This window comes from Pararge aegeria, chromosome 9, assembly GCF_905163445.1.
Source record: "Pararge aegeria chromosome 9, ilParAegt1.1, whole genome shotgun sequence".
Taxonomy (NCBI): domain Eukaryota; kingdom Metazoa; phylum Arthropoda; class Insecta; order Lepidoptera; family Nymphalidae; genus Pararge; species Pararge aegeria.
Genome location: NC_053188.1, coordinates 9,146,252 through 9,172,029, shown reverse-complemented (window position 1 = coordinate 9,172,029; position 25,778 = coordinate 9,146,252). Strand labels below are relative to the sequence as shown.

General features: G+C 34.5%; 1 protein-coding gene across 2 annotated transcripts; it reads left to right on the top strand.

Annotated features, from left to right (window-relative positions):
* Positions 1–6,062: 6,062 nt before the first annotated feature.
* LOC120626612 (cytochrome b5-related protein-like) lies at positions 6,063–21,158 on the top strand. 2 transcript variants are annotated; one of them, XM_039894225.1, is made up of 5 exons: positions 6,063–6,238; positions 14,551–14,771; positions 16,883–17,295; positions 19,590–19,814; positions 20,557–21,158. In XM_039894225.1, the coding sequence occupies exons 2-5, from the start codon at positions 14,556–14,558 to the stop codon at positions 20,837–20,839; spliced, it is 1,137 nt and encodes a 378-aa protein (XP_039750159.1). In that variant the 5' UTR covers positions 6,063–6,238; positions 14,551–14,555; the 3' UTR covers positions 20,840–21,158. The 2 variants fall into 2 exon arrangements, with proteins under 2 accessions (XP_039750159.1, XP_039750160.1); XM_039894226.1 differs by lacking the exon at positions 19,590–19,814.
* Positions 21,159–25,778: the final 4,620 nt, after the last annotated feature.

Sequence of the window (25,778 nt, the reverse complement as noted above, 5' to 3'; positions counted from 1 at the left end):
ATAAAATATTAACACCATAAACAAAATAAATAAATGAAAAAGCCATTTATTCTACTACCATAATTATCATTTTTTTTAAGATTAATATTAATGTTAGTATTACATAGTGTCATTATATAATTATTGTTTATTAATTTATTATTATAGGTTTATAATAATTTTACACCACCTATATGTTCTCGCTCTTGTTGTCCTAATCCTAAGGTTGCCTGGCAGAGCTCTCTTTTAAGCGAAAAGGCCGCCTTTTGTTCTACTCCAGTTTTTATGTTTCTCTTTATTCATCCTTTATTTTCCTAACTGTTTAATGGTGTACAAATAAATAATAAAAAAAAAATACATGCATGTATACAGACAGTTACATGGACCTTTAGGAGAGCTCTTTAGTCCAGCAGTCAACTGTTATAGGCTATAGATTGCTAGAATTCCCGAGCCTTTGAGAACCAAGGAGAACTCTCAATCACGCTGGTTTGCCAACTATGTTTTAATGTGATATTTTATTAACTTAAACGCACATAAATACAAAAAGCTAGGGGATTGAATTAATGAAATTTGAAATGAAATTTTATATTTTCCCACAAAATTGCTTACAATTGTATACAAAACTATATCTAACAAAAAAAAGTTATCAGAAAGCATGTGGACAAATATTCCGCCTCAGCACGAAGCCGCAGCGAGCTACAGGGCACTACAGGGCACGGGTCTGAGAAGAGGTTAGGCCGTATACCGTACCACGCTGGCCAAGTGCGAATTGGTAGATTTAACATACTTTTCAGAACACGATATTTTCCTTCCCCCGGAGATACCACAAAGTTTAATTTCCTGCTAATTTTATAGAAGCAAAAGTTACTTTTTGAGTAAAGTGCAAAGTTACAATTGTAGTCATAAAACACTGGCTGTTTTCCGCGGTCTTCGTCCACGTTTTTTAAGGTTTTTTTCAAATCCCATGGAGCTGTCTGTTTTCCTGGTATAAAAAGTAGGCCATGTTATTCTCCGTTCTTTCAACTAATGCAAAACTTAAGTTTATTACTTGCTAAGTTATGGAGTATAGGAAGGACAAGCAAACTAACACACATGCACTCAGTCCAGTCCTTAAACTAAATCCTACTTGAAATATGGACAAACCAACAAATACACTCTCGCATTTCGTAGTATTATAAAAATAGTATCAACTGCTTTGTAATTATTTATTTTGAAACTTTATCTTGTATACATTTTTACTCAAGTGTCTTTGCTAGTTAGTTACTATCTACTATTTACCACAATTTTTATATGAGTAAACCTACTTTAATCGGTAAAAATGGATTGATGGACTTTAAAATATTACACTCAGGAAACTTAAGAATGCAAATTCGCAGGTAAGGTCGTTTAACAGGCGCGACATAATTTTCAGAAAGGCCTTTTCATAAAATTTAAATTGTAAATTTTCAGTAAAGTTTCAAAGGTAAGTCGTGGACACCTGTTACATATTCTGTCGGCATCGTGGTGTTCACTGATGCGCCTACTTTCACCGCTCTGCAATCCAAACCCTTTAATAAAGTAGGCTGTAGTACCTATACCAAAATTAGCTCCATTATTGTCATCGAATTTACATATCATGCAAAATATCAACTCATTTGTTAACGTGAAATATGTTCAACTTGCAAAATTAGACTACAACCGGACAGGGTAAATCCTAATAATTGTTTATAGGCAATTTCAAATTTCTAAATATTTACTAATCGTAAAAAGCAGGCGCGACCTTTGAAGTAGTAGTTAAACTTTTTATTACATAGAGCTCGTCCCGGGAGGTTCTAACGACATGCTTCTACAGCTAAGCAGCATTGCTGTATTCTGGCTTGAAGGGCGTGGTTGGAGCTGTTGTTAGAAGCATATGAGATTTAAAACTACGCCTGTGGTTGATGGATTAAAACCTTCTTTTACTAAACTGCTATTCTAGCTAGCCAGTGGAAACTACTCGTATCATAAAAAGTAATGAAGAGAACAAACGTGCACTTAATTTTCACTAACTTCAAGCGGACTCACGAAGCTGCTTCTTCAGTGAAAATTGCTTTCTTTTATGACATTTTAAGACCTCTCCTTTTGATAGCTGCTTTAAAAATATAATATTCTTTCAATATGTTGCTAGTAAAAGGGATATGAAATCTCATGGAATATTACCAAACCAGTATAAAATATCGATGTATACTAGCTGTTACACGGGTATTCGTCCGTGTTAATTTCAGTTTTTTTTAAACTCTCCCAAATACAATTTGTTTTGCATGGATATTTAAAAGTATACTAGGTTTGTTTCCAGGTTGCAAGCGATTAACGTCAATTTCACAAAGTTCGGTTCAGCTCTGAAGCTTTATCTGTATAAGTAACAAAGACTGAACTGTATGAGTTTCATAAAACCCGCGCGAACGTTTATTTGTTTCTCTGTGATATTACGTAACATTTATGTCCATCGCAAGGATCGAAGCTATAAAATACACATTATAATTACAACAACATATAAGACAAAAAGTTCTTTTAAAACAAGAATGAACTCAGGGACCCTTCCATCCGGAACTAACAAATAAACTTTGTTATCTATGTAAGGCATATAACAGCTAAAAGAAAAATGCGGTGTGTAGGAGCTCGACTTCACTTTGAGGGGCCGAGTTCGAATGTCACTAAATTTTTAAAAGTTATGTGCGTTTTAAGTAATTAAAATATGACTTGCTTCAACGGTGAAAGAAAACATCCTGAGAGTTCTCAAAGGTGTGTGAAGCCAACCAATCCACACTGGGCCAGCGTGATGGACTTCAGCCTTAACCCCTTTTCTCATTGTGAGACCCATGACCTGTAGTGGGCCGGTAACGGCTTGATATTATGATGATGATGATAACATCGCACTTTCGAGCAGTTGTAGGCTATACATGCTAAAAGCCTCTCCCAACGCGGATTTGCCCATAATTACCACGTTGGGCAGACAGGTTGTTAATCGCAGTAGATTATTCAAAATTCAAAATTCATTTATTTCAAGTAGGCCTAATATAAGCACTTTTGGAACGTCAAGTCTGTCTGTGTGTAGTGACTCTACCACCGGTTCGGAAGGCAGATTCTACCGAGAAAAAACCGGCAAGAACTCAGCAGTTGCTCTTTTCCAATATCAATTTACATTTTACATTTTAAAATTATTTTTTCTATCCTGTGAGAGATGAAAGCGAGCCGGATGCTTCCAAGCAACCTTGTCATTAAGAAGTTCATCAATTGTATAATAACCTCGCTGTAATAAATGTTTTTAACACATTCTTTAAACTTATGCATTGGTAGGTCCAAAATTACCTTATGAATCATATTATAAAAGCGTATACTCAATCCCACAAATGACTTCTGCACCTTTCGCAGACGATATGCAGATGTCACTAATTTATGACCATTCCATGGAAGTCGACTGTTAATATCCACTTTTTGTTTATAAAGACTAATATGTTGTCTTACAAATACTATATTGTTATAAATATATTGTGAGGCTACCGTAAGTATACATATTTCTTAAAATTTTTCACGGAGGGATTCGCGTGATTTAAGTTTATATATTGACCGTACAGCTCTTTTCTGCAATATGAATATAGTTTCAATATCAGCAGCTTTGCCCCTTTGTATTGTACAGCATATTGCCCGTTTTTAGTTAAATTCCCTTAGTCGCCTCGTACGACAACCGCGAGAAGGAGAGGGGCGATGATACTCGTAACACAACACAAATGTTGAAAAATTTCATAGATCGCATCCTTGAGACAGACAGGATACTTTTTAGTCCGATAATACATTTTATTTCTAAGTTCAAGCGAGATTAAAAAATAATGTTTTAATTTTTATCTTGGCCCTAATCTAGCAGTGGCTGATATTATGTCGATGGATAACAGAAACTGACTTAGTTGAGTAGTAGCTTAGCTTTTTGTGACAGAGCTGGTCCGGGGAATTACTACCGCATCCTGTTTTCTGTCGCCAAGCAGCATTCGTTCAATGCTATATTTGCGTTTTTGCAAGGTTGATGGGCACAGGGTGGTACATTGTAGGACGCCTAAGGCTATCGACATACAATCAGCTTGGTCCGTCGATTAAAACTTTAAAGAACCGGCTCACTTCTCCGTCCGATCATCTCTGTGCCATCGCCCTTTTTTTTCTCATGTCCGACTTTAGGTGAGCACCTACCAAGTTATTTTTTATATCAAAACCATTTTTTGGATTTTTACCTGAATTGAATTATAAATTGGTGCCGCAAGTAATACCTACTGAGTTATGACTTAAATGGTATCTAATTAATTTCAAGTTTCTGTATAAAAGAGTGCGGAGATATTAAATATGCCAGAGAAAATGCATTGGCTGGTCATCAAAAACTGGCCACTTACTTCTCGGATTTTTTTTGATGTAAATTACCGTGTTGAATTTAGTAGATAACAACTTTTATTCTTAAGAAACGAACATACAAAACCTACCTACATATCTTTTTATATCTTTCTTTTTTATATCGTGGATTCCAAAAAAATCTCGGACAACCACCTGACAGTTGGATTTTTCCATTTTTTGTAGTCTGTGAGTCACTTACACGTTTATTTTGAATTATACTATAGACAAGAGTATGTAAAAACTTTACTTCATTGTAAGTTACCAATTTTTAAATACTTAAGACTAAATTATTAATATTAAAATCTGAGCAGCTGATTTCTTATATGTATAAGTGAAGTGAGGGAAATCTGAAAAACCCTGTTATCAATATCCGTGTAAAACGTAGCTTTTCGACATTATTCCACCCTCAGTGTCCAGTACTTCACTATATAGTCGCTTACTTAAATTTTAATTAACAACTTTTACTTACATTTTCTTGCCCTTAGCTTATTAGCCCTTTCTTATTGAATTGTTCATAACGCATTAAGTCGATGGTATAGGACAAATTTGATGAATAAGTATTTGAAGAACTATTGCCGTCGCATTGAGCCTATCTTGCCCCGTAGAGTGCGATAGGGACAGATGTACCTCAGATCGATTTCACCAATAAAAATTGACGAAATCGACGTTTTGTATTCTCCTATTTATTCATACAAAACTGAGCCAAATCTATTATTTTTGGGATAAAAATTTTAGGAAAGATTTCATCTAGGTTTCCCTTTCTTTCATATTTTTTTATATATCTTTGAGTCCTATGAATATTGCGTCAAAAAAGTGTATTAATGATGATTTCAGAGTGTTAGATTTTCTAGAGAATTTAACTTTTTAAGAAAAAGAATTGATAGCGTCAGTCTTTACTGGGCTTTGATTTTACGGCATTATCCAGTAAAAAACATTGCTCTGGAGGCATTATCCAAAGAGAAAATAGGGGATTAAAATAAAATTGGGTAAAAATATAATCCAGCTCCGTAGCACTGTATGCGTAGCTTGTGTTATGGGTACTAAGATGACTGATGAATAATATACATAAACACATATAATATAAACAACCAAACACTGAAAAGCGTTCATGTTCATCACACAAACATTTTTCAGTTGTGGGAATCGAATCCACAGCCGACTCCTACACTCCTTACTAAAATATAATACATACTATATACCATTACCATTACATTATATTAATACACTAGCTGTTGCCCGCGACTTCGTCTGCGTTTGATTTTGTTTTTAAAGTATTCAGTATCGCTAAGTCTTAAATGATCATATATATATAACATGTGACTGTCAATTAATTATGGACAAATAATTTGCAATAAAATAAAATTGTGACTATAATTAAAGATCTAAGCTATCCTATCTCTTAAGTTGGACCAGACTGCTCACGGTGTGCCAATTTAATCTAAAATCGGTTAAGTAGTTTAGGAGTCCATCGCCGACAAACATCGTGACAGGAGATTTTTATATATTAAGATTTGTAAGGAGAATATCGCCTATACTTTCGTCTTAAAAATCCCTAAAGTTCGTCTATTCAACCGCCAAACAAACTCTTTCTACTTCAGCTGTTTTATAATTTTAAGATAGATATAACGGAACTCCAAATTGAATAACCTCAGGCGCAACTCCCTTGGTATCCAGTCACGGCCAATCACTGACGCGCACCGGACGATAGCATACATTTTACTTCAATATCAACATAACTGATTTACTAAATTACAATTGCAAATCTAACAGTGTATTCAACGTAGTGTTTATATTTCGACGTGAACAAAATCATGAATTGATACTTATAACTTTTACTTTTAAATACTGTGCTCAGTTCATAAAAAGAGTAAGTAATTAGATGTTTTTAAACGTAATATTCCAGGTGGGCAGTTTGAATAGTATTTTAACTGTCTTACTACACCGGATTTTTCGTTTTATTGCAATTTTTCAGCAATTTCTCCAACAATTCTTGACCTATTTGCTTGTTCTTTCCGGTAATAAATGCTCTCGTGGAGGACACATTATAGTATCGTTAAATTTGTACCTATTTAGTAGTTATTATAATAATATTTAAATGGTTGTTTTATTTTACAACGATTTTAAAATTGTTATAATGTCTTGACTTTAGGACTACTAGCTACTGTTTTGTATCCAAATCTATTGTTATATTTCTATAGTTTTGTGTTCCTTTAATTATAGGCAGTTAATAAAATCAATAAAAAAATTAGATCAAATTTTTTTTTTGATACAAATAAATAATTAAATATTTTCTACAACATTTTAAAGTCGGTGCATAGTAAAATGCAAATTTACGAAATATAAAAAGATTTATTTAATATACTGTTTCTCTTTTCAAAATATTTATTTTTTGTTTTAGTTATGTAGCAAACTCAGTTCTTTTTGTAATTTTTTTTTTTATTAATATTTTTAGTTTGTATTTTTACAATTAACTAAGTTATAATAGCTAAATGTCGACAGCTCATAACCTATTGCAACACTGCTTTTCTTCGTTTCGTTTACACTGCTTTTCCCGACGCCGGAGTCTAAATGGTTGTGAAGTTCTCCTAGGCCTCCTCCTCCTTCACCATTACGATCGAGGACGAGTCCACCAATCCGCACTGGGCCAGCGTGAGCGCGTCGAGACACACCTTTGAGAACATTATGTAGAACTCTCAGGCATGCAGGTTTCCTCACGATGTTTTCTTTCACCGTTGAAGCAAGTGATATTTTATTTACTTTAAACGCACATTACTTAGAAAAGTTGGAGGTGCGCGCTGGGATTCGAACTCAGACCCTCCAAAGTGAAGTCGAGCTCCTACCCACTGGGCTATCACCGCTTCATATAACTAGTAGCGACGCAAAAATAACACGTGTTTAAATTATATTTTTTGCTTCACTAGTGCGGTAATATAATTTCTTGGATTATGAGCCTCAATAAAATGTAATAAGACCCAAGTTACTAGCAAGTGTTATGAATTATTATTTTTCAACGTAAAAACTAAATTTCAAGAAAATAATCTCTTCTATCATATTATTATATTACGGATTAGGTCTGATCAAAAATTTTATTTGATCAAAAAATGAACCTCTGCAGCGAATTGAATTAAAAAGTTATATATGTATATTAAAAAGTTCAACAACAGTATAGAATTGAATTTACAGTAAATCTGTCTGTAGTGACTCCACCGCCGATACTTAATTATTAACTAGAATTTCCTGCCCGTCACGTAATATGCCTTTTAAGTGTACCTAAATAGGCTCATTTTATAGAAGCTGCTTAACCGGTACTGGTATTATACCTATAAATAATTAAACAAGTCCCTTTTTAAACTAATTCCCTTTTTAAAAATTCCACGACTGATTAATTCTTGTAAATAACTTAACCTAATCAATTAAAGATTTTGAATGAACAATTTTGACTATCGTGTAACTACTTTTTTTGAAGACAGACAAAATTTATGTAAATAAGATTGTCTTAATAATAAAATGTCATTTTTTTTAAGGATTAATATTCTGTGTTTACTAATAACAATAGTAAATCACCTTTTTATTAGTTTTGTCATAAAATGCGATTTATTTATAAGATAAATTTCATAATTCTAATCAGTAAAAACAATGTTTTGTTACATAGTAAATACGTCCATTTAGTAAGCGCTCGCGGAAGCTGTTTGGTAGCGTTTTTTTCTTACGAATTTGCTTTACTAATAGCACTATTTAAGGCTAAAAAATTATTTTAATAAAATGTGTCCTTTGTAATATTATAATAATAATATTAATTATACATATATCTTTTTTATTTGTTCACGCATAACTTATTGTTTATGAACCAAATTTAATCATCGTAGAAATAATACTGACATGCCAAACATATTGGAACCAAATATTTATTAACTCAAGTTGACAAAAAGGTAGGCGGGATCTATAGACTCATTACTTTACTGATATGAAATGCTAACTCTGTCTAATTATAAACAACTAGCTGTTACCCGCGACTTTGTTTGCGTTTGATTTTGTTTTTTGATGTGGCATTCAATTTAGATGTAGTTCTAAAAAAAAATTATGTATTCAATATCGCTAAGCCTTAAATGAGGGGTTTTCTGCCGTCCGGAGTTCTGTCCTCCATCTCCAACCACATTCATCAGATCTACACAAAGTTTGGGCAAAATTAAAGACATATTATAACCTCTATAGTACAAAAATAATTATTTAAATCGGTTATAATTTGACGGAGTTCTGGTGTTTAATCGTCAAACACTTTACCAAAGGAACCGAGCTTAATGTCGGGATAAAAGTATTCTATATTACTTCTAACACTTACAAGAATATGTGTACAAAGTTTCATGAGGATCGGTTAAGTAGTTTTTGCGTGAAAGTGTAACAAACAAACTAACATTGACATTTATAATATTACACAATAATACTAAATACTAAAACTCTATAACGTTTCGTTTTAGCGTGTTTGTACCCCTATATTGTTTTATCAAACAAACTTTAATCACATTTAAATTTTCAACTTATTATATTTTAGTCCGCTGGACAGTTTTCTGTTTAAAAAATACTGGATTTGTTGCTTATAAAGAAACATGTAGGAGTTCTGACATGATCCCTGGATATACCTCGTCGAACCCTTAAATTAGATTTCTTCGTTCAAAGCCTTTTTGAACGCTGATTTGTAAAAATCAGAAGGATCTAAGTCAATGTTTCATGACATAATCCCCGTGATATTCTTTTATACAGCTTTTTATTTAACTTTTTGAGAACTAGCCATTCCATTTAGCGCGACTAGCTAATGGGTTCAGTCATTAAATACACGATACATAATCATTATAACTATGTTTCAGTACCATATAAACCCATATCACCACTAGAAACCCATAACTGGTCAACTACAGGGCTCTGGTTTTCTCCCAGAAAGAGAAACGTTTAGACCGTAGTTTATCACGGTGGCCAAATTGGTGGGTTTCACTCGCCTTTGAGAACTTTATGGAGATTCGTAAGCCGGTTTGCTCATGATGTGTTTCCTTCACCGTTAAAGCATGTGTTTGTGCCTATTCACCTCTTGTAGAGTCAATTACAGCATTAGATGCCGCTATAACCGTAGTGCCAAAATATCTACAAAAATAAACCAGAATGATGCTGGGTCAAGTGTATGACACATGTTTGTATTAGCAGTGTATTTGTAAACTTTTTTTTTGGCATGTTAGTGTTTTCCAAAATAAGTTGACCCAGTGGTTGTCAAGGGGACATTGCTGAGTTTTCCGCTGTCCGTCTTTTTACCTGTCCGTCCATCCGTTAGTTTGTGTGTCTGTCAGTGGACTGAATCCCATGAACTATAGAGAGTGTAATAGTAGAAAGTTGTAATTTTACAGATTGTGTTTTTTATTGCTGCTAGAACAACAAATAATATAAATGAACAAAAATGCAAGAAACATGTTTTTTGGTATATTGCTCGCATCCTGGGTTACATCAATAGCAATATTACGAACGAATTACGCAACATTTGAAATAGTAATAAAACGGTAGTCACAAACATGCAAATTCAAATTCAAATTAAAAATTCATTTATTTCAAGTAGGCCTAATATAAGCACTTTTGAAACGTCAAGTCTGTCTGTTTGTAGTGATTCTACCACCGGTTCGGAAGGCAGATTCTACCGAGAAGAAGCCGGCAAGAAACTCAGCAGTTGCTCTTTTCCAACATCAACAATTTACATTTTGCATTTTAACATTCATTTTTCTATCTTGTGAGAGCTGAAAGCGGAGCCGGATGCTTCCAAGCAACCTTGTCATTAAAAAAATCATCAATTGTATAGTAACCTCGCTGTAATAAATGTGTTTTAACAAATTCTTTAAACTTGTGCATTGGCAGGTCCAAAATCACCTTAGGAATCATATTATAAAAGCGTATACTCAATCTTACAAATGATACCTGTACCTTACGCAGACGATATGCAGATGACACTAATTTATGACCATTTCTTGTAAGTCGACTGTTTATGTCCACTTTTTGTTTATAAAGACTAATATGTTGTCTTACAAATACTATATTGTTATAAATATATTGTGAAGCTACAGTAAGTATGCCTATTTCTTTAAACTTCTCACGGAGGGATTCGCGTGATTTAAGTTTATATATTGACCGTACAGCTCTTTTCTGCAATATAAATATATTTTCGATATCAGCTGCTTTACCCCATAACAAGATTCCATAGGACATAACACTATATGAAAGTACGCAAAATAAACTAGCCTAGCTATTTCAAAGTCAGTAATCTGTCTAATTTTTCTGACTGCGTAGGCAGCCGAGCTTAGTTTACCCGCTAGTGAATCTATATGGGCACCCCACTGTAGCTTATTATCCAAGGTCACGCCCAGAAAAACTGTGGAAGTCTCTATTTTTAGTGTTTCACCATTTATCATTATATTTTTATCAATTTTATTTACATTTGGTAAGATAAATTCGACACACTTTGTTTTTTTTGCATTTAAAAGTAAGTTGTTAACTGTAAACCAGTGCGACACATGCGACATAACACGGTTTACTTCGTCAGAGTTATCTTTACTCCTATCAGTCTTAAAAATTAGAGATGTATCATCTGCAAACAATACAATGTCGCATGTTCCACTGACATGGTACGGTAGATCATTTATATACACTAAAAATAGAAAAGGACCCAAAATCGAGCCTTGTGGGACACCCATTGAGGTATTTGAACCCTGAGACTTTGCATCATTTATGCAAACTCTTTGGGTTCTATTGCTGAGATAAGAGGCAACCAAATTTAGTGCAACGTTTTGGATACCATAGTGGCTTAGCTTAAGAAGCAAGGTTTTATGATCAACACAATCGAAAGCTTTAGATAGATCACAAAAAACACCCATGGCGTTCTGTGAACATTCCCAGGCATCATAAACATGTTTTATAAGTTTAGCGCCTGCGTCCGTTGTGCTACGACCTTTAGTGAAGCCAATGCATATATTTTTTATACTTGGCACTAAAATAGATGTGTGTATTGTCGTAGTATATTTATTATTTAATCTTGATTCATTGGTTGGGCAAAGCACTAATAGTAATACCCTATTTTCTCTGAGAGTTGAAGTCTGTGCCCATTAGCAATTTTATTAGGTACGACATCATTCATGAGAAATACAAAAACTATGTTTTTTCTCGTAGTAGTAATAGGAGACTATTACTGTCATGTTGGCATAGGTATAGGTATAATAGAATGTAGTTACCTACCTAAATCTGGATTCTCGTTTTAGATCAATAAAAAAAAATTATTAATATTCAGCTTACCAAAAAAAATTAACCTAAAAATTCCTATATTTAGGAATATTTAACTATTTACGCAACTCGAAATCAATTAATCTGATTAGTTTATTCATTACATTCATATTAATATCATATCAGTATTTCGATTGTTTTTATATACTTTGTCTAAGACGATAAATCGATTTTAAATACCTACATGGAGACAATCTTCATTCTATGATTAATAGTCAAATGCCGACGGTACATCGAATAAGTTATTCTGCAATTTTTTTGCGCGCAGGTCAGATCAAATGATCCAACAACGTAAACAAACATGACACTACACGCCTTTTGTAATTTTCCACGCAAGCAGTATCTATAATCCCTTTCTGTTATTGTTATAAAAACGAATGTTAATCCGTCTGTTTGGCCGGACAATGACCTTAATACCTACCCCTGTAGAGTAAATGTAGAGCGCACTAAAATTTTATTTAACGGTATATTTGGTCTTGGCATAGTAAACCTACTTATAAACGCCAAAAAACCTTATAATATTTGTTGTTTGCGAAGTTGTGTTTGTTCACAGCAGCAGTTCCGCATTAATCAAAGCGGTAGAGACTACTGGCAGGACTACTATTATTATATCAAAGCGAAATTCTCATAACCTATTCATTCACTGACTGACTAACTAAATAGATAATATCAGGCTCTATATAATCTCTAAATATACAAAGCAAATAACAATATATTAAAATTAATAAATATTGACGCAAACATTTGTGAGAGTAGATTCAATTTTGAGCAAAAAAACCTATCAAATGAAAGACGGATCGGTAAACGTAGGGTTCGGTAAGATCGTATATATACTAAGTCTGCAAGACCAACTCGCAATTGACCGTAACGTAATGTTATAGCAACATATTAAATCAATGGTTTTTTTTATTTTAATTATTATTTTTCATTTTAGTGGCAGAAGAAAATTAGATAGATACCTACAAACTTAGCGAAAATTTTAACTCTATTTAAAATACGCAAGTTATATGAAAGTCCTATGGATTTTTGAAGTTTAAGACATTAAAATTACTTGTAAAACCTTGTCCGTCTTGTATATACGAGAAATCAGATATTATAAGCGGAAGAAGTTACTGCGATTGCATTGTTTGTGGTTGCTAGACACCTACGTATATTTTAATTACAATTAATTATTGTAATTGTAATTCTTCATTGCAAAATAATAATTTTGTTAGAATATTTTAATGTGTTGCTTATTAAAGTCAAAGTCAAAGTCAAAGTCAAAAATATCTTTATTCAAGTAGGCCCATAGGTGGCACTTTTGATGCGTACATAAGAATTACACGGTAGTGAGATGATGGCGATAACCACATTCGTAAACTTAAAACTAAAGCTACGAGGGTTCCAAACGCGTCCTGGTCTAAGAAGAAGCCCACAACAAACTTAGCCGGGTGTTTTTTTTTTGTTATCACCATCTCACAATGTCATTTTAAATTATTAGAAGAGCAACCTGGTTAGAGCAATAATTTACACCCAAGCTTTTTTATCGTTTACGTAGTCCTTTATACTATATTAGGACTTTTCTATATGCTTACGTTTAATACAAACTTTGAACTTTTTAAGAGACATCTCCAAGATGTCAATTGGTAGTTTATTGTAGAATTGTATGCAATTTCCTTTAAACGAATTATGAATTTTATGTAACCTAGTATATTGCAATGTAAGTTTATTCTTACTTCTAACGTTTAAATTATTGCAGTCACATTTTTTCTTAAATTTAGAAATGTTTTTATGAACGTACATAACATTTTCAAATATGTACTGACTATACACTGTCATTATTTTAAAATCTTTAAATTTATCTCTCAATGACTCTCTCGGACCCATTTTGTAGATAGAACGAACAGCCCTCTTCTGAAAATAGTGCTAATATCAGCAGCATTACCCCAAAGTAAAATTCCATATGACATAATGCTGTGAAAGTAACTAAAATATACCAGTCTAGCAGTTTCTACGTCGGTCATATGGCGTATCTTCTTTACCGCATAGGCAGCAGAACTAAGCCTGTTCGATAAATTATTTACATGAGGGCCCCATATATTTTTCGCATAATTTCTATGATTACATCTCTAACGCAGCGCTATCGTTGGAGTACCCGAGTTCGATCTCGGCGGAACCTATTCTGGAAAATTAAATGCCTGCCTGGTCTAGTAGAGTTTCCTGCCACTCTACTGATATAGCGGTACCGCCAAGCTATTTCGGAAATAATGAGGCTTAATAGTCACGGATCTAGAAGGGCAAACCGGGGCACATACCCAGGCAGTTTCTTGGAACGCCAAAATCATAATATAGTAAAATAAATATATAAAATAACTCACAAAAATGAAAAATAGCTTATGGATATCTAATAAAGAGCGAATAAAGAGAACAGATTTATTAAAGGTTTCTTATTGTTATTTACAAAAAATGATAGCCATTATTTATTTTAGTTTTATTATATAGTTACGTAAACATGTACGCATATTACACGACGCTAGTTTGGTGCAATACGCTGTGAACATGTAAACGTCATCGGTGATGCGAACCCATATGTTTTCCCTCTACCAAAAATCGTTCAACTTAACTGCAGAAGTTTTTATTTCAAATCAAATTTAATTTAGTTTTTATTTAATTCAATCATATAATTGAAATAAGATTTCAGCACCTAATTACTATACAAAACATAATTTGTATTTATTAAAACCTCTACGTTTTGTACCTATAATGCTTCCATCTATTTCTATACTGTCTGTAACTTTATATTACTGTAACTTGACTATTGTGCATTTGTGTGCGCTATTATTCGTGCATAACGACATAATTCTTATGACCTTTGAATATCATTTTTTTTTACAGTCAAAATGGTTCCAGATCCGAACAGACGACAAGTTAGCTTTCCGAAACTTCTTTACCCGTTATATAGGGATGTAGAACCTAAAACTACCCAACAATGGCTATTAGGGAAGCAAATACAAGACGGTGCTGAGGGTCTATGGAGAATACATGATAGTATTTATGATTTGACAGACTTCGTATCTTCTCATCCTGGTGGATCACAGTGGATTGAATTTACAAAGGTACCCTATTTATATTAGATCTATAAATATTTTTTTCTTCCATTACACGAGCAGCGATAGACCATAAGCGGCGAAGTGGGTAGAACTTGAACTTCACTTTGGGGGGCCGAGTTCGAATCCCAGCTCGCACCTTGACAAAGTTATGTGCGTTCAAAGCGTTTAAAATATCACTTGCTTCAACAGTGAAGAAAAACATCACGAGGAAACCTGCATATGAGAGTTCTCCATAATGATCTCAAAGGTGTGTGGAGTCCACCAATATGCACTGGGCCAGCGTGGTGGACTCCGGCCTTAACCCCTTCTCACTGTGGGAAGAGACCCGTGCTCTGTAGTGGGCGAGTAATGGGTTGATATGATGATGATGATGACGATTCTATTACAAGCTATACTCCAATATAATTGGTGGTGGTCTAATTATAACATGTCGCCCTGTATTCATCAATTTGAGAAATAAGCATGGTGATAGAAATAAGCATGGTCATACTAGGCGTTATTTAACTTTGTATAACAAGAAGGGCATAAAAAAAATTATGAAATTCTACCCTTGATTTTGTTTCCGTAACGAATCCACTTAGGAACACAATTAGTTGCCTACGTTGTAATAAAATGCACTAGACCACTAATAAGTGCTACACTTCAAAGGTTAACAGCCAACTTAAGAGTGCAGAGCAAGGACAGACAAAATAGGTTATTTTATTGTTTATTATTAAAATGCGAAAAAATACATGGCCATTTTTTGAGGGCATTAAAATAATTATAACTTGTTTTTTTCATGATGTCAATGTTTAAATCGCATTGAACATGACATTGAAACTGCTTCTTAGAGTTATGTGCGTTTTAAGCAATTAAGTACCTACCACTTGCTATAGCGACAAAGGAAAACATCGTGAGGAAACCTACATGAACTCTACCAATCCGCCCTTTGTTAGCTTGGAATACGATCATTGATGCTAAGTGATGATGCATCCTAAGATTGTAGAGGGCTCACTTGTTAAGGGTATGGCAGTTATAAATCGCTTAGTACGCGACATCGTACCGGAAGGCTAAATCGCTTGGCGGCACGTGTTTCTCGGAAGGGTGGTCACCCCGAATCGAACCCGAAACTTCACTCATAAGACCACAGCGCTCACCACTGCGCCAGAACGTCGTAAAACTTCTAAGAGGAAATCTGTGCTTTTTAGTGTGGCGTTAATGGATTTATAACGATGTTCATGATGATCATTATAAATGTGTAGTTATTGGTCTGTTTTTAATCACACTGCACAATAACACGGATTGTCGTGATTTATTGCGCAAAAAAAAAAGATTTTTAAGCATATGTTAATATTATTCACGTTTTAGTTTAGAATTATAATAATAAATAATTATTGTTAATACTTCAACCTATGCCATATAAACTGTAATTTTAAAATAACACTGCTTAAAGTGATGGTAGTAGGTTTACGGATCAAACACAAAACCGTGAATCGGCGCGATCCGAATTCACAAAGCAAATTAAAACTTACGAAACGTAAATTACACTGATAAGAAGCCCTAGATAATAGCCTAGTGGTTTTTCATTTTCCTTTTCTTTTTGAAAGGTAAATTAGTGGAGTGTATTATTTATTAGCTATGTATAATGAAAATCGGTACAAGATGGCCGCCGCAAAAAATATGGAGGATTACATATTTTTTCAAAACTCCCTCATTATGGGTATCATATGTAAGGGCTTCACAAGTAGTATACTACACACTATGACAAATTTCAAATTCAAGGCCGCAACAATAAAATGGCGAATTAGATTTTTTTTTTTTACAGCTACCTCGACACTACCAAATGAAAGAGCTTGTAATATATTGAAAAAGTACAGACCCTTATTCAAGAAATCCATGATAGTGACACACATATAGAATGTTTAATTCACTTAAACTACAACAATAAACATCGGAGGGGACTCATAGTAGACTACTTACTCTTCCATAAATCTTCCAAGTTTAACGAAAACATCTCGAGTTCCTACTAAGTTAGATGCTTAAAACCATAATGTGTTAATAGAATTCCGTATGATGTAAACCTTTTTTGCAGCCTACCATTCGCTTTGATTATAATTTTATAATTTTCCTACTTTCAGGGAACGGATATTACAGAAGCCTTTGAAACACACCATATAAATAACGTCGTGGTTGAAGCTCTACTACCAAAATATTTTATAAAGAAAGCCAAAACATCCAGGAATTCCCCGTTTTCATTCAAAGAGGACGGTTTTTATAAAACTCTTAGACCAAAAATCGCAGCAAAACTCAAAGAATTACCCCACGATGTTAGGAAAAAAAGTGATAATGTCACAGATTTTCTCTTTGCGTGTTTGTTGGTTGGAAGCCCACTTTGTTGCTGGCTTTGGACGAAGAATTTAATATATGGAGCTGCCTCGACAGTGATTCTTGGCTTTATACTATGTGGGCTCAGTATTTGTGCCCACAACTATTTGCATAGGTCGGATAGTTGGCGAATGTACCTCTTAAACTTCAGTGGATTTTCATACTCGTAAGTCACTTAAATTTGTTAATTTAATATAAATATAGAATGAAGTAATTTTTGTGGTGTTCAGTAAAAGCATATTCATTCATTCATTCATTCATAGAAGATAATATCATGTGATCCAGATTGGATCAAAGCATTTATATTGTTAACGTTATTTTCTAACGTCGACATAATATTTTTATTTAAGCGGTTATAGTGTAGTGACTAGCCTAGTTACGTACCTCTATATTTTCGAAGTTATGTGCATTTTAAACGATTAAATACCGCTTACTGTTAAGGAAAACAAGGGAATCTGCAAGCCTAAGAGCTTCCCATAATGGCCTATCAAGTACCCTGACATGGCCAGCATATTGGTCTACGGACTCCACCCTTGTGTCTTGGAGAAGACCAGCGCCCAATAGGGGACCGTGAATAGGATCATAATGATGATGATGATAGAGTAATATAAGCAGTGCTCACTTCATACAGGCACAAAAGTACTGCCTACCCAACTTTGTTCATATAACTCTTGCGAGTAGGATTTTTCTATTTAACCACATCTTTCTGCTTTATGCGTACCTAGATGAAAAACCCTGTGCACGCCACTATATAAGTGACTCTAAAGTGAGTTTTTAATAAACATCTATGCGTTATGCGAAATTCTAAACTATGATTAGTACGTGAGTTACGCCTCTCATTTGAAAAGTTAAAGGATACATGCTATTATTGTTTTTTTCCGTAAATTCACGTATTTGTAGGGAACAATTCCCAAACATACAAAATATATTATATTTATATAGTACAAACAACAATTACGTGTTTAAATAATATGCAAATGTTGTGATCTTGATCGTAACCGGATTCGCTTTTAGAATGCAATGCTGTGATTTGCAATTTTTTTTGTTATGCAATTTTCTGCTATTCTAGAAGTCGCCGAGTCTATGATGAAAGAATTTTCATTTAAGTGTTTCTGAACCTAAATTTGGAGGAAACATCATATATATTTTTTGGAAAATAAAAAATATTAAAATAGTTTTAAAATTGTAGAAGTTCAATATTACAACGTTTAAAGGTAACTTTGCAAATTATCCTATTGAAAGATTCGTATTGCATCATGTAATCGTGGAAGCAACCATTTGGTTTAAAAGCGCAAAAAAATTAATTCGATGTGAAAAACTACACAGATTATTATTTATTAATATTTAATAGCTTTAGTACTTTCATTCTCATTTAGACATAATGGAAGTTGTTTTGTCATAAACATAAATCATGTTACAATCGAGAACACATATTCAAGGGTTTTAACTTATTAATTAATTTTCGAAAGTACGTCGATTAATAAAACGAAGCTGATCAACTCACCAAAACAATTTAGACAAATTCAGAAAATATTATAGAAATGATCACGCAACTAGAAAAGTACTTTTTGCTTAAAATGCATGTTCTAGCATTATTTTCCTAAGGAGTCATTGTAATATTATTAAAATAATCTATAACAAACAACAGCGTGGCGTAAAGTGTTAAATTAAATTCGCAATTTACAAGGACTGTAACGAACCTGATGTGAATAAAGCTTATTAAAATTTACAATGAAATATGTAGATATACATACCTACCACCGATTACAGTCTACTGATATAAATAGATGTAATTGTCTTATTAGGTATACAGTGTATTATTAAATGTACTCAGAAATATTATTAAAATAATTACAGTTGGTACGCCAGCGATGTGCTTGCCGTTACTAATTTGTTTTTTTATCAATATTTGGATTTATTTCAATATCTCTTTTTATTTTAATACGCTGTATAGATTTTTATTTAATTAGTTTAAGTCCAGATATATATATATATATATATTTTGTAGGTATTTAAGACCGGAAAGTAAGATTAATTAGATCTAAATACCATTTGTAATTTTTTATAGACAACCTCAGCTGTGACATATTTAAGTAATATTATTACAGTGTTCCTACTTAATATATACTACTTTATAAACGCATATTGTAAAATATATATTATTGGTCTAGTCAACAGTGGGTTCGATTCCCTGGTCAGGACGAAAATGAATTTTGAGTGTATCTGTAAAATCTTAGTACTGCCCCGGAGTTTTTGAAATTTGCAATGTCCCCTTGCATTTTAAAGCACGTGACCTCCTGTTTATGATCACTAGCACGTGATAATAGTCGTTAAAACCCGCCAACCCGCATTAAAACTGCGTGATGGGTTTATAGCGCTACTTTACAACCCCGTCTCGTGTAAGAGATGCAGTTGGACCTTAAAAAAATAATTAATATTAATCATTATTAAAATTTTCAGATTTATGGGACGTTTATCCAATTTAAATCGTAAAAAGTTTACATGGGACGGTGTGATACCGTTTCTATTACCTCTATGGATGTGGTACCTGAGTGGGGTATTCCTGCCTTGGACACTCACAGTATGGCTGGCGACAATAATGATTTCAAGTTTTTTCTTGATGTTGTTTGGACTGACGGCTGGTCATCACGCACACACTAATTTTTTCGAGGGTGACATACCAAGGTGCTTTCATACTTCTACAATTTTAATAACTTACTTATGTTTCATTTCTACAACGTCAATTAAATTTAGAAACTTAGGTAGGTTTATCTAGTGCTTTTGTCCGGTCGGATGTTGTTAGGCGGTGGCTAGTTATAAACCTCTAGATATTATAGCATGCAGGTTACCTCACTACGTTTTCCTACACCATTAAAACAAGTGATTTAAAACGCACATAACTCCGAAAAGTTAGAGGTGCGTGCCGGGGATCGAAGCTCCAACTACTACGCTAGCGCCGCTTAGGTAATCTTGCCTATAGTAAAGTGAGAGTATGAATGAATGAATATGTGACGGCCGACTGGCGCAGTTGGCAGCGACCCTGCTTTCTGAGTCCAAGGCTGTGGGTTCGATTCCCACAACTGGAAAATGTTTGTGTGATGAGCATTAAGTGTTTTTCAGTGTCTGGGTGTTTATATGTATTTTCTAAGTATTTATGTATATATAATTCATAAAAATATTCATCAGTCATCTTAGTACCCATAACACAAGCTACGCTTACTTTGGGGCTAGATGGCGATGTGTGTATTGTCGTAGTATATTTATTTATTTATTTAATATACTTTTATTGCACACCACAAAGAGTACATAAAAAAGAAAAGTATAACAAAACAACGTATACAATTTGGCGGCCTTATCGCTTCATAGCGGTACAACTCAGAAATTTGTAAAATATATCGCTATAATGCATCAACGTCTTTACTTACAGGGACGAGTTTTTGGATTGGGGCATACATCAAATGGATACCATAGTTGAGAGGGTCGAGTACATGGAAGATCACTTTAAATCAATCACGCGTTTCGGGGACCATGCGCTACATCATCTCTTTCCGACTTTGGATCACGCGGAGCTAAAATATTTATATCCCACTCTATTGGAACATTGTGAAAAATTCGATACTCAGCTCCGGGTCACTACGTTTTATAACGCTCTTATAAGCCACAGTAAGCAGCTGATAAGGAAATGGCCGAATAATTTTAGGGAAAAGTAAGTTTTCGGTGCTACATTATGTTAGCAATTTATTTACAGTGCTTTCGATGCAATGTAAATACTCGTCTCTCATTGTGTAAAACATTTATGTTATTTTTAGTTGATTACATCACATACAGTAATTTAAAAGTCAGGGTTAATGATTTAAAATGCATTTGAATTTTTGTAAAATGTTGTATTTTTTAGATATACCTAGCAATGTAAGCGAAACACCTAGGTGCTTCTATTTCAAAGAACTAAAGTAATATAGTTTTTATACTTTTCACTTTTAGTGTTTTTTTTATTCCGTGATCAAATTTAATGATTGCCGTGGTGGTGACGTTTTCTCAGTTTAAATGTTAATAAATGAATTAATTATATATAATTGTCATACTTTTCTGCCCTTATGGTTTCAGGCAGTTTTTTCTATCATACTCTTGTTAAAGTCTAGATGACATGTTAATGTTGGTTATTTTTATGTTACTCCTCTGAGTGAGAAGGGTTGGCGTAGTACTCCAGTCTTAAGAAGGACGTCTGTCCTTGTTTCACGTTTGTTAGTCTGCCATATAACTATTATAAAGAATGTTTATCAGCTCCGATCGTTGAAATTTACTATAAAAGATTCTGAAACAGTTAGCTAATTGTCAACAATTAAAACACCCAATGTCATAATAACAATTATGCCATCCAAACGGATGATATAATTGTTATTACGGATGATATAAAAATATTAATCTTACAGAATTTCCTCATAACACTTCATTGTTTTTTTTTCAATCTCTTCTGCGCAAAGGATTTCTCACAAACATCTTATTCAATTTCTTACTGCTCGATGCGTATTTTGTGTATGAATTTCAAAAAAAGAACATTGACAATCACGCGCGTGGCCGGCTAAACGCCGCGTGCCGTATAAAAAAGTAGATTATTTAAATCCCCGCTATTTTTCTACGATACTTTTATTGTTTTGTAAACAAATTGCGATTCAAGTTTAGACTACACACCGCTATATATTTTTAATATATTTTATAATTATGTTTTTCATAGAAAACAAATATGGTGGAATAGAAATATATAAATATTTCGCCGAGTACATCGGGATCAGGGACTTCCAACATTAAATAACATATTCCAGTGAAAAATAATTACACTACACAATATGTATATTTAGAATAAATAATTCTTTAGTTTTTAGTTAATACATAGTTTACTTGTATAAATATATACTCAGCATTGGATGATATAAGGTTACTAGGACTGGCTGTTTTAATGTTAAAAGCAAGCTAACTGTTTCAATCTTTCATATCATGGGAGTAGATAAAGTATTGTATGCAAAAATACTATTATCACCCACATTCGTGTTTTAATACCCCTTGTTATACAACAGTTGCAGAAATTACTATTATACTTTAGTTGATTATTTATTTTTTGATATAAGTACCCTGTATATTCCTACTTGATCCAGTTGAATATTTTATTAAATTATTATTAGATAGTTATAGGGATACAATAAAATTTAGAAGTAAGTATGGTAGGAGCAACTGGTACAGCTTATTTTAAAACAAAGTAAATAATATCACCAGGAAAATCGTTAGTTAAAACCGTTGATAATGTAATCCAAATAGTTTCATTATTTTGTAACGTGAAATTAGCACATTCATTACAAGCCAGGTTCCACAGCAATTTAATGGATGCCATCGACCGTTAAACCTAATTTGTGACAGAGCAAATTACAGGGAGGAATGGGAAGGGACTGGCCGCCTACAACGTTCTACAAGCTTTTACGTCATTTTCACGTATTGCCGTGTGGTTCATAGCAATTTGAGATAATACCTAACCGTTGTTTTTTCAATACAGATTAGAAGTCTTTCAGTCTGTTTAATTACCAACATGTAGGTGTATTTCCCTATCAACTAAACTGATTTATAGACATTACGATTATCGCCCTCAGACTATTAATGTCCCACTTCTGCACAGGTTTACAATGAATAAGTAGATACAGGGATTTGTACTTAATTTATTGTTTACGCGGTAGTAGCCCAGTGCGTAGGACTTCGATTCCACTTTCGGGGGGCCGAGTTCGAATCACAGCACGTACCTCTAACTCTTCTAAGTTAATGTTAAAATATCACTTGCTTCAACGGCGAAGAAAAACATCGTGAGGAACGCTGCATGCCCGAGAATTCTACATAATGTGTGTGGTGCCCACCAACCCGCACTGGGCCGGCGCGGTGGACTACGACCTCAACCTCTTCTCATTGTGGGACGAGACCCGTGCACTGTAGTGGGTTATTAATAAAAAATTTAAATATTTCCTTAGTTAACTAAACTTCAGAGCATTTCAACAGTGACTGACTAAACTAATAATGAAGCTTTCGAGTATTGTTCTTTTGTTTGTTTGTTTCAACGTGCTATTCTCTGAAACTACTTGACTGGTAAAGAAAAGTCATTGGCATTAATTCATCGACCATAAGGGTCGGGAACCTACGAGTCATGCATTTATCGGTAGAGTAGCGGCTACGTACAAACGTACGTAAAAAAATATCTATCAGAACTTATACGCATGCGAAGTCACAGGAAACTACCAGTTTATGATATACTAGCTGTTGCCCACGTTTTTCATCCGCGTTTCTTAAAGTTTGCTTCAAATCTTTCTTTCTTTCTTTCTTTCTACAGGGCATGGGTCTCCCCCCACAATGAGAAGGGTTTAACCACGGGGCTGTTACCGCGTAAGCAATATATTAAGTACTGCACAGGTCTTTATTCTTCTCTCTAAGCAGAATAAAGACCTGTGCAGAAGTGGGACATGAACAGTCTGAGGGCGATGATCGTAATGTCTATAAATAAGTTAAGTTATACACGTGCATATTGATAAGCAAACAGAAAATTAAACTTCTAATCCGTATTCTAAAAAAAAACGGATATTATCTCAAATAGCTATACGTAAACCACACGGCACTACATGAAAATGACGTAAAAGCTTGAAGAACGTGTGTAATCGTCCAGTCCTTTTGTAATTTTCTGTCACAAATTTGGTTTAACGGTCGACGGCATCCATTAAATTGCTGTGGTACCTGGCTTGTAATGAATGTCCTAATTTCACGTTACAAAATAATGAAACTATTTGGATAATATTATCAACAGTTTTAAACCGACGATTTTCCTGGTGATATTATTTACTATCGTATGCACTTCTGACTTTTATTGTATACTAATAACTATCTAATACAAATGTTATAAAAAAAATTAAAAATAAAACATAAAATTAGTAAGGCGAAGCATGGTGTGAATAACAGAAATGTATGATGATGAAACCGCGTTGCGAGAACATGTAACTAAGTAGATGGGTTGGTACGAATTTGAAGGCTCAAATTTAGCCATTGTCTTACTTCCTTACATTGGATACAACCTTTAAGCGCCCGCGTCAGAAATTCCTTCTTTAAGTAATAATTGAGGAACCAAAAAGATGACCCACCTGATGGTAATCGGAAAACCATCGCCTATAAATATACGCTACCTTTAGCAAACCATGCAAATAACACAACCTACAAAGGACACAGGGCACCCTGTGTCCTTCAACCTGAAGCGTGGGTGTCTGAAATGACAGTGGGAAGCGCGCCCTTTGGACCGGATCCCAGCAATACTGCTTGGTGGCAGAAATATGCATGGCGTTAACAGGTACTTCCCTGGCCGAGCTCTGTCACAAAAGACTCTACTACTATTACCACTCATCATCATCATCATCATGTCAACCAATCGCCGTCCACTGCTGGACATAGGTCTTTTGTAGGGATTTCCACAATACACGGTCCTGGGCCGCTTGCCTCCAACGGCTACAGCGACTCGCCTGATGTTATCTGTCCACCTCGTTGGGGGCCGACCTACGCTGCGCTTAACCGTGCGGAGTCGCCATTCCAGCACCTTCAAACCCCAACCTCCATCGGTTCTCCGAGCTATGTGCCCTGCCCATTGCCACTTCAGCTTCGCGACTCGCTGAGCTATGTCGGTAACTCTAGATCTTCTACGAATCTCCTCATTTCTGATTTGATCACGTAGATATACTTCTAGCATAGCTCTCTCCATCGCCCGCTGGGTGACTCTTCTTATGAGGCCCATAGTTAACGACCATTTCTCAGTTCCGTAAGTCATCACTGACAACACGCACTGTTGACTTTAGTCTTCAGGCGCTGAGGTATTTCGGACGAGAAGATGTCACGAAGTTTCCCGAACGCTGCCCATCCGAGTTGGATTCAGCGGTTCGCCTCTTTCTCGAAAGACTAACCACTACCAGATGCTAATGGTTTCCTACGTAAGCCCATCAACCCAGAAGTGACCAGCTTAGTGAATGGAACCTCAATATCAATCTTACCTTATGGCCTATAACCGATGATATTAAAGCGGTCTCCGCTTTAATATCATCGGTGGTTAGGACTCCCTTTCGGAAACCAAGTTCGCTCGACACACTTGTCGAAGCTACTTGCGTTTTACGTTATTAATCAAATATTCAACGGTGAATGAAAACATTTTCAGAAATATTTCTTACCTGAGAATTGTCTATAATGTTCTCAAAGGCGTGTGAAGCCTACCAATCTGAACTCGGCCATTGAGGTGCACTACGGCTTAAAACCTTATTATTACAAGAAGAGACCCGTAGCCTGTAGTATAATGGTCGCTATTGGGCTGATTAGGATTATGAAATTGAATAATACGATGTAGGTGTTTTACGTAGTAGGTACAAACACTTTTTTTTTTGCTTGGTCTTTAGTCATTCATCTTTCAGTAGATTTGATTGATGATGATTCATGATGAAATGAATGATTCATCTTCATTCGTTCATCTTTCGAAATAATTGGAATTAAGGTTTCGCGAAACTACTAAATGATGGAAATTTGTCACATTCAAGAGATTTATGTTGTATCGTGTTGCGGATCCTCATTAGTCTAATTCGGTGCCCTGTTTAAATT

Excerpts from the sequence above, each read along its gene's own strand:
- LOC120626612 (XM_039894225.1), top strand. The coding sequence starts at position 14,556 with ATGGTTCCAGATCCGAACAGACGACAAGTTAGCTTTCCGAAACTTCTT. Across the intron at positions 14,772-16,882 it reads AGTGGATTGAATTTACAAAG|GGAACGGATATTACAGAAGC; the intron begins GTACCCTATTTA and ends TCCTACTTTCAG. Across the intron at positions 19,815-20,556 it reads TTCGAGGGTGACATACCAAG|GGACGAGTTTTTGGATTGGG; the intron begins GTGCTTTCATAC and ends CTTTACTTACAG.